A 10,347-nucleotide genomic window follows, 5' to 3' on the forward strand; every position below is an offset into this window, starting at 1 on the left:
TATATGTTTTTTTTTATATTTTTAGTTATACATTTTTTAGTTATGTTTTTTTTTGTCTTTTTAATATAATGCATTTTTATTTTATTATTTAAATATATTAGTTTTTATTTAATTAGTTTAATTATAAAAAGAAAATAATAAAAAAAGATACTGTGAGCCCAACTTGTAACCCCTACACCATTACACCCCAAAAACAAATTTCCACTCCATGCTGACTGGGCGCCACGTGTCACAATTCGCCCCCAATTGTAGCCCCTCCACTACACATGGCCTAAGTACTTAGATATATAAAGCATTTAGTGAGAATATAGAAAATGAAAATTTTATAAATATATTTGACTCGTCTAATATTTTACGCATTCTTATTTCTTAATCGAGTTATTGAACCAATTGATATTCTAGTTACATGATGAGAAGTGTTGGTTGTTCAATAAAAGAAAAAAAAACAACCTATGTTATAACCAATTTAATAGTTTAAAAAATATAAAAATACAAAAATGAAATTGTAACTAAACAGATTATATAAGAAAAATAAATCAGAAGTATAATCATATATGTGTTTTTGTAACTTTGGAGCGCTAAAATTTCAAGGTTTATTTTCTTCCCTCTATAAAATGAGTAGCTATAAGTTGGCTATGGCTCAATGGTAGAGCACTCATTTTATAAGTGAGAGGTAGAGGGATCAAACCTCACTACCATCAACTTATATGGGAGATATGAGGGATGACCCTGGCTTGCCAGGGTTCGAGTCCTGATCTCACCCGGTTTTACCGGCTCCTCGCTGTCGTGCCGTTTGGCGGGCGTGGGGGTCGGGTTTTATCTGGTGAATCCCTCAATAGGTGGACCGCTAGGGGCTTCGTCCGTCCGGACTAGTGGCCGGCTCGGGCTACCTTTAGCCAATAGGGGTCGCGTACGGGGTACCCGGCGTTACTTAGTTGGCCGTTAAGCCTTTTGATATGAAATGTATAGCAATGTATCTATGTAGAAGGAAGTCCGTACCAACGGGTTTGGTTCGTTCCTTGGCGATGTAGTTGTTAAATGGCTCTTGTTTACACTGCGTTTTCGGGTTTAAAATACAAGGAAAAGAAATGATAAGATTGGATAGAGGAAGAAAGGAAAAGAAATTATATACTTAAAAGACATTCTTAAGTTAAAATAAAAGAAAAGAAAAGAAAGTGTTTATTACATTCTTGAGTTTGATTGGAAGGAAAAGATGGGAAAAAAATTTATAACTTTACAATTATGTCCTCATGACAACATGAAAAAAAGAATTAAAATAGGGTAAATTGGTAATATGATAATGAGATATAAACTTTCCTTCACAATCCGGCCATATTTGGCAGGAAAGTTTTGAAGGAAAAAAGGCTTAACTTTTTCTTTCATTCTCTTTCTTTTATTTTAATGAAAAAACTCAAGAATGAAAAAAAAAAATTTTTTTTATATTTTCTTTTCCAATCCCTTAAATAAAAAACTCAAGAATGCAGTGTTAGTGTTGACGCAATCAATTATGTTATTGGTTGAATTCAAAACTGATCAAAACCCGTTTAAAACAAACTCAAACCCATACTACCATCATAGATATGTTGTGTCAACATTTTTAATCCTTACTAGATTGTTTGTCACAAGTTTTTAAAACCGTTTCGGTTAAAAGGACGGTGATGCATCTTAAAGTAGAGCGATGTTTCTAACGTCTTGCTAGGTTTTTTCTTGATGGCGTAATGGAATACGGTTATCTCTTTTGCCGTTTAAGAAAATAGTTAACAAATAAAAGGAGACATAATTAGACTAATTTCATAATTTACATTTAATCTATATATAGTAACACGTGCATTAATTACTACTGCGTAATGTGCATACCTACACTTGGATTATCCTATGAATTCATATGTAATCACAATTCACACTTACGTTAAACTAATGGCTCCAAGATAGTGTGTTGGTTTCATTTCATTTTTAGTTTAGAAAATAAGGGTAATCTTATCGTATAATAATTGTTTAACGTACAATACGTACGCGTATCACGCTCAAAGCCATTTTACAAAACGCTCAAGTCAGAAACAAAAAACGATCAGTGTTAAAATTCAATACGCTCAAATCCATATAAGTTTTTCGTAAATACCCTCAATAAATCCATAATATGCTCAAAAACAGTTTTCGTGAAGAAAAGTAAAAAAAATTGATCGATTCACAATCAAAATATGTTGTTTTCGGTGAACCAATTATTAATCGGATATATATTAACAAATTCGAAATTTGTGATGTGATATCATGTATCAATATTATGAATATATGTATTTTTATACCTAAGTCCTAATATACGTTAAACAATTATTGCATTTTATATTTTATCTAACTAGTTTATTTGAAATTGTAATTTAACTTCCACTCGAAGAGTTTGAAATTATTCAAACACCATTTTCCACATGATAACACGGTTTCGAAGTCTGAGAATGCATTGACAATTTGACCACCGAGTTTATTTTCTCTTCTTTGAGTTTATAACATTTAATAAATTCTAGGTGCCAAGTTTTTATCGTACGAGAAAATTTTACAAGAATAGACCACGACAACTTATTAACAATCACATCCAATGTCTTATCAATGTTCTTTTGCCCGGTCATGAGTTTGACATATATTAAGAGGTGGAGATTTATTGATGGTTACCGAACACACACGATATTTTAATGTACCAAGTTATTTGGGTGTGGTATTTGAGTCCGGGTCAGCCTTAAACCTTTTAAAAAAATAAAGTTTGTTTAAAGTCAAAGAACAAGAAATTGTTACGAAATAAACCTAAAGAAAAAAAAGGTTAATAAAAAGAGCTCCATAAGACCAAGCCTAAATAAGTTTTAACCCATAAAAACCGAACGTTAAGCCCAAAAGCCAACCCTACCACCTGGTAGATGTTTAAAGTTTTGACGTGACGGTGAATGTACTTTTTTCTCTTGTAAAGATAAATCATGATACGCTAAGATAGTGTATGTTTCAAACTTTATCTCAACAAGCTAGAACAATATATGGTTATACTAAGACTTACGTCAATGTAAGACTTTTTTCACTTGCGGAGATAAATCATGAAACGTACACTAAGATAGTGTATGTTTCAAAGTTCATCTCACCAAGCTAAAACAATACATGGTTTTGTTGAAGACTTGTCAATGGAAGTCCGAACATGGATGTAAATATGATCATAATGAAGATCACTTTAAATGATAAGACGCATCCTAAATATGTTGCGTTATATGTTACCTATATAGGTACATGTTGTATGAAAAACATGCACCAAAAAGCATTTGAAGTGTTAAGAAAACCAACACACATGTGAATTAGGTATGTTGGGCACTTACATTAGTGCAAGTTAACCAAGGGTGCAAATTTGATTATATTATGGGTATCTTGTGTTTTATTTTACTTATGCAATTGTTGTGCCAAAAAGAACATGGAGCAAAAGAAAACTCAAGTTGCTAGAAAAATCACACACAATTATAACGCTTAAAAAATGGCCTATGGATCAACCAATGCTACACCTATCATTAAGCTCTTCAGTCATACTTAGCATTCTCGTGTTTTCTTCTTAGAAAAATATGTAAATTTTTCTACCATTTTGTAACTTTTTAATTGATTGTCGTATCAAGTTTTATAGTCTTATATCCAACATATAACGTAACATCTTTCATTGTGTCATAATAAATGAGCAACTACTCACTAAACGACAAATTTGCATTCAAGCCCAAACTTACAAGGTTTAAAGTTTCGACATGACAGTGTACTTTTTTCTCTTGTAAAGATAAATCGTGATACGTTCATTAAGGTAGTGTATGTTTCAAACTTAATCTCAACAAGCTAGAACAATATATGGTTATACTGGAGACTTACGTCAATGCACGACTTTTTTCGCTTGTGGAGATAAATCATGAAACGTACACTAAGATAGCGTATGTTTCAAAGTTTATCACAACAAGCTAAAACAATACATGGTTATGTTGGAGACTTACGTCAATGGGAGTTCGAACATGGATGTAAATATGATCATAATGAAGATCACTTTAAATGATAAGACACATCCTAAATATGTTGCATTATATGTTACCTATATAGGTACATGGATGTAAATACGATCATAATGAAGATCACTTTAACTGATAAGACACATCCTTAATATGTTGCATTATATGTTACCTGTATAGGTACATGTTGTAAAAAATACATGCACCAAAAAGCAATTAAAGTGTTAAGAAAACCAACACACATGTTTGAATTAGGTATGTTGGAGACTTATGTTAGTGCAAGTTGACCAATGATGCAAATTTGATCATCTTTCGGGTATCTTGTGTTTTATATTACTTATGCAATTGTCGTGAAAAATAAAAACATGGAGCAAAAGAAAACTAAAGTTGCTTATAAAATGGTACACATTTATAGCGGTTAAAAAATGGCCAGAACAATGTTAAATATGGATCAACCAATGCTACACATATCATTAAGCTCTTCAATCATACTTAGCATTCTCGTGTTTTCTTCTTAAAAAATATGTAAATTTCTCTTCATCTTCATAATTTTTAATTGATTGTCGTATCAAGTTTTCTATTCTTATATCCAACACATAATGCAATATCTTTCATTGTCATAACATGTGAGCAACTACTCACTAGATGACAAATTTGCATTCATGGCCAAACTTACAAGGTTTAAAGTTTCGACATGACGGTTTACTTTTTTCTCTTGTAAATATAAAACGTGATCTGTTCACTAAAATAGGGTATGTTTCACACTTTATCTCAACAAGCTGGAACAATATATGGTTATATAGGAGACTTGCGTCAATGCAAGACTTTTTTCGCTTGTGGAGATAAATCATGAAACGTACACTAAGATAGCGTATGTTTCTCACCAAGCTAAGACAATACATGGTTATGTTGGAGACTTATGCCAATAGAAGTTAGAACATGGATGTAAAGATGATCAAAATAAAGATCACTTTACATGATAAGACACATTCTAAATATGTTGCGTTATATGTTACCTATATATGTAAATGTTGTAAGAAAAGCATAAACCAAAAAGCAATTGAAGTGTTAAGAAAACCAACACACATGTTAAGAAAACTCAAGTCTCTTATATGATAAAAAGAATTTGAAAAGTAAACGAGAACGTGCATATGTGTAATTAGATATACAATTTCTTTCTATGATACATGAAATATATATTGGTTTAAAAGGGAATAATCGCGATTTGCTTGCAAAATTGTTAAAAGCGTATATTAAGACTCAGTTTATACAAATATAGAATGCAAATAAAGGAAACAAAAATAAGTTATATTCTTAAAATCACACACAATAAACCCGATATATGATTCTTAAAATCACACATAAGTACAAGTCTACAACTTAGAAAGTTTTATAGATGGTGGATTTTGCAATTAGGCAAATTATTAAATCTCATGTTTCACATGAACATATTTTGTAACCGGTGGGCCGGACTATCATCAGCGGTTTTTTTAACTAATTGATTTTTCAGGCCTCATGGAACCGGACGACCAGCTGATATTCTTGTGTTCGGGTGGGCAGGGGGGAAACACGCCTGAGTGGATCTTACAAGAGTGTCTTCTCTTGTTGGGCTCAGGGACCGTGGGTTTGTTGTGGGTCAGGCTGCGTTGAAGGCTGAATCAGGCAAAGTTGTTAAACACGAGAAAGCTTGTTTAGATAATCAACATGTCTTTCTACCATTTGCCTTTGATACATTTGTTTTTCTGGCTCCAGAGGCTGTGAAATTTTTGAGTAGGGTTCAGCGCGTCGTACACGGAACCTCTTCAGCTTCTAGGTCCCAAAGCTTCTTTTTTAGCAGGATTGGCTTTGCTATTCAAAAGGGGGTTGCGGCGCAGCTTGTTGCCCGTTTGCTTGCCACTTTATTGTAATCGTTTTATAGTAAAAGGCAAATCTAATTATTATTAAAAAAAAAACTATAAATAGAATAACTGTTTTTACAAATCAGTTCGTAACGACCCAACATTTATATTCCAATTGGTGGTCCTAAACATTCATCCATGACATGTTACATAAACATTCATCCATGACATGTTACGTACACACTCATAATATTATATATGCACTTATTTCACATTCAAGAGTAATTGGTTGGTTATCTAAAACAAGGTCCCTAGAGACAAACGACACCTCATCATAGTAACATTTATAACTTTGATGTCTAGTGGGCCATGACCCATGTCACACCATGTGTATTTAACATTTATAATATTACATAACTTAAGGCTACAAAATGTAACAAATTCATAACTTTGGTGGCACGGACCGAATGTAGACTTCGTTATATTTGATTTGGTATGGAAACGGGTCGCACTGAGTATATTGAATGTAAGAAATGAACGATATTTTTGTGCTTGAATTAAGTTTGGGTTGAAATCGAGAAGCTTGATTTTGCTTGATTTCGTACAAAGTTTTAAAATTTAATATTTCAAAATATCATTAATTCTAGATTTTGAACTAAAAAATGTTTAGACTTTCAAACTCTAAAATTTAACTTTGAAGTCAGCACAAAAGAGAAATATTTTAAAAACATTAAAACAGTATATTTTTATATACGCACATAAAAATCATATATATAAATAATAAAATAAAAAATAATTTGAGCAAAACGAATCAAACCAACCAAAAATTTACTCGTGCTTGGTTTGTTTTCAAACAAAACTGAATCAAAATCAAACTAGCATTTTTCAAACAATTTTCAAACTAACGACGAGCCGTTTGAAAGGCTTAGGGCATGTTTGGCTAAGCTTACGGAGAGCTCCTTATGACTTATGGAGGGGTAAAAAGATAAAAATGTCCCTCTATAAGTCACTATAAGTTATAAAATTTTTTATAACTTATAGTGACTTATAGAGGGACATTTTTATCTTTTTACCCCTCCATAAGTCATAAGGAGCTCTCCGTAAGCTTAGCCAAACATGCCCTTAGTACCGACAAATAAATCTAAAATAAAACCAAACATATTTTATCAACACAGAGAAAATGCATTGAATTATGTTGATAAATGAATCAATACGTGTCAATAAAGCAGTTAAAGCATTCCCAAGAAAACCTCTCTCTCACACACACACACATACTTTCTCTCTCTAGAAAATCTTGAAAACCCACCTCAAGAAACTATCTTTTTCACATTTTACCAATTTGGTAAGCAATTTAGTGCTTGTTTTGATCTTAATTTGACTCAAAGTTTGTGTCTTTATTATCTTTTTAGTCTTCAACAAGCCCAAGACTCATAGTATATGGTGTAAAGAGAAGAAAACCCAAATTATCTTGATGGGTTTATTAGTGTTGCCTTAGATCCATCAAACCCAGGTTTAATTTGTTGAATATTTGATAAAGTTGTCATCTTTTTAGGGTTTTGTGCTGTAATCCGATGTGGGTTAGGGTTTATTATACTTTTCTTGATTTTATTTGAAAATTAGGATTTTTTTTTTTTTTTTGTGTATTTGTTTCAAGAATCTTGAATCTTTAGTAGATTTTGAATAAACCCAATTTCTTGTTTTATTGATAATGGATTATTAGATATTTAGATCCAGTTGTTGTCACATCTGATCTGTTGACCAAATCTTGATTAGTCAACCTTTATGATGCTAGAATTAGTGATCAAGATTAAGGGGTTATGTTGAATAGTTGATGTAATTAGTGATCCAAGTAATTCAAGATTTGTGTAATTTGAAAGAAAAAGTTGTTAAATGGAAGAGATGCCGTCCACGGTTTCGGTTACGTTTGGTTTAACCAACAATCCGATTTCCGAAAATACCCCTCGACAAAACCACGTGGATTTCGCTCACATGAATCGATTTACCGAAACTATCGTTGGTGACCAAATCATGATTCAAGAAAGCGATAGTGATGAAGTTATGTCGGTTGGGGACGTGCCGATTGAAATTAATAGTGAATTGTTAGCCATGAATGCAAATTCGGGTAGTTTATCTGTAATTGCGATTGAGGGCATAGATAACGGTCAAATAGTTGCGAAAGTGATTAGTTTGGAAGCTACAACAAATGAGCATACTTTGAAAGCGTCTGTTATGGCGATTGGTGATAAGACGCATAGTAAAGTTGTGAAAAGTGTTTTTGAGTTGGAGTATTTACCGCTTTGGGGGTCTAATTCGGTTTGTGGTAAAAGGCCCGAAATGGAAGACGCTGTTATTGCTGTTCCTCAGTTTATGAAAATACCGATTAAGATGCTTGTTATGGATCATGCATTGAATACAAATTTGAGTGATTTAACGGCTCATTTTTTTGGTGTTTACGACGGCCATGGTGGAGCTCAGGTATTTCTTGAAACTTTCTTAGTTTATGTTAACACAAATTTTATTATCTCAGTAATGATTTAGCAGTCTTTATGCTTTATAAATACACTTTTGACCGGTGTTTGACCCAACCCATGTTACCTTTTTTTAAGCTAGTATTATTGTTTGACTCGTAGAGATAAAAACAGAATTTTGATTATTTCTTGATTTAGGTTGCGAATTACTGTCGAGATCGTGTCCATGTCGCTTTACAAGAGGAATTAAAAATAATGAAACAAGAACTGGTCAAAGGGACGGTCAACGACAGTGTACAAGTCCGTTGGGAGAAAGTGTTCACGAATTGTTTTCAGAAGGTAGATAATGGGGTCAGTGGGACCACAACTTCTGAACCAGTGGCCCCCGAAACCGTAGGGTCCACTGCTGTGGTGGCGTTAATATGTTCATCACATATTGTAGTTGCAAATTGTGGCGATTCTCGAGCTGTACTTTATCGTGGCAGAGAAGCCATAGCTTTATCAAATGACCATAAAGTAAACATTTTTTTCTCTCCTGTTGCTGAATATTAACATAACGTTTTATTTTATTTTATTATAAAAAATCTAACCTGTTGCTTGAATGCCTGATTATTTAGCCGAACAGGGAAGATGAATATGCAAGAATCGAGGCAGCAGGGGGAAAGGTTATACAATGGCAAGGTCACCGTGTTTTTGGTGTGCTCGCGATGTCGAGATCTATTGGTGAGTCTCGGTATTTCTATGAGTGGCAAAATGGGTAATTTTGTATGGCATTAGTAATATAATTTTATAAATAAAATGATTTTGGAAGTTTATGTATCAAATAATATACAATTTGAGTTTTTTTTTTGGTGGGTGGGGGGGGGGGGGTTGTAAATGAGGCAATCTATTCGAGATTGGCTTGCTATAAGCTCGAATTGAGTCGAGCTTAAACTACTTGAGCTCGAGCTAGAATCTAAAAATAACTTTGTTTAGTAAATGAGCCTGAGCTCGAGCTGACTTCCAAGCCTAAACGAGCCTATTATTTGTTTAATTTATATTTTTAGTATATTAAATATATAATTATATATTATAAAAATAACTAAATAATATATATATATCTAATTATTATAATAACTAATAAACAAGCCGTGCCTTACTCAAGTGTTTCGAATAGAACTCAAAACGAGCCAAGCTCGAGCCTAGGCGAGCTTGGGCTCGACTCAGCTCAAAAATTATATTTTTTTCATATATTTTACTCCTTTCTGTGTTTCGCAGGTGATAGGTATTTAAAACCATCAATAATACCGGAACCAGAAGTCACATTCACAGCCCGGGCCCGCGAAGACGAGTGCCTGATATTAGCAAGTGACGGATTATGGGACGTAATGTCAAACGAAGAAGCATGCGATGTCGCAAGAAAACGGATCCTAATCTGGCACAAAAAAAATATTGGGAACGTCGTGGAACGAGAGGTTAACGGGGTGGATCCTGCAGCGCAAGCGGCAGCGGATTACCTTACGATGTTGGCGTTACAGAAAGGAAGCAATGACAATATATCAGTGATTGTGGTGGATCTTAAACCTCAAAGAAGGTTTAAAACAAAATCTTGATGATATTGTTTGTTGGTTGTTTGGATAATGTTTTTTTATAGAAGACAAGTTAATGTTTTGGTTTTGGTTTTGGTTTTGGTTTTGGTTTTGGTTTTGTTTCTCATTGTTAGTCCATTCATTTTACATATGGGCTTTTTAGATGTGTGTAATGAGAATACTGTTATAATATAGTTTGTAGAGACAGACTGCTTACTATCTCACTGATATATATATATATATATATAATTGTTTTCCGTCTTGTGATTTGATGAGGTATAATGGTATGTGACTATGTGCTAAGATTTAGTTGGGATTTGCATAGGATTGTCTTCTTGTTTTTATGTAGTTGTATGTGCTTGTATATTACTATGTCGCTTTTTCGCAAGTTGTTATGTTATTGGTGCATGTTTGTATGTTGTTTGCTTTGCTTTGGTGCTGGGATTTACTTAGTACGGCTATTGTT

At 33.2% G+C, this 10,347-nt stretch overlaps 1 protein-coding gene across 1 annotated transcript; it reads left to right on the forward strand.

Annotated features, from left to right (window-relative positions):
• Nucleotides 1-7,630: 7,630 nt before the first annotated feature.
• LOC143534370 (protein phosphatase 2C 16-like) lies at nucleotides 7,631-10,106 on the forward strand. Its single transcript, XM_077028873.1, has 4 exons — nucleotides 7,631-8,320; nucleotides 8,512-8,829; nucleotides 8,931-9,036; nucleotides 9,571-10,106. The coding sequence occupies exons 1-4, from the start codon at nucleotides 7,736-7,738 to the stop codon at nucleotides 9,903-9,905; spliced, it is 1,344 nt and encodes a 447-aa protein (XP_076884988.1). The 5' UTR covers nucleotides 7,631-7,735; the 3' UTR covers nucleotides 9,906-10,106.
• Nucleotides 10,107-10,347: the final 241 nt, after the last annotated feature.

Source organism: Bidens hawaiensis, unplaced genomic scaffold, assembly GCF_021521415.1.
Source record: "Bidens hawaiensis isolate Kalapana, Puna unplaced genomic scaffold, B.hawaiensis_p1.1 tig00010132_1, whole genome shotgun sequence".
In the NCBI taxonomy this organism is placed as follows: domain Eukaryota; kingdom Viridiplantae; phylum Streptophyta; class Magnoliopsida; order Asterales; family Asteraceae; genus Bidens; species Bidens hawaiensis.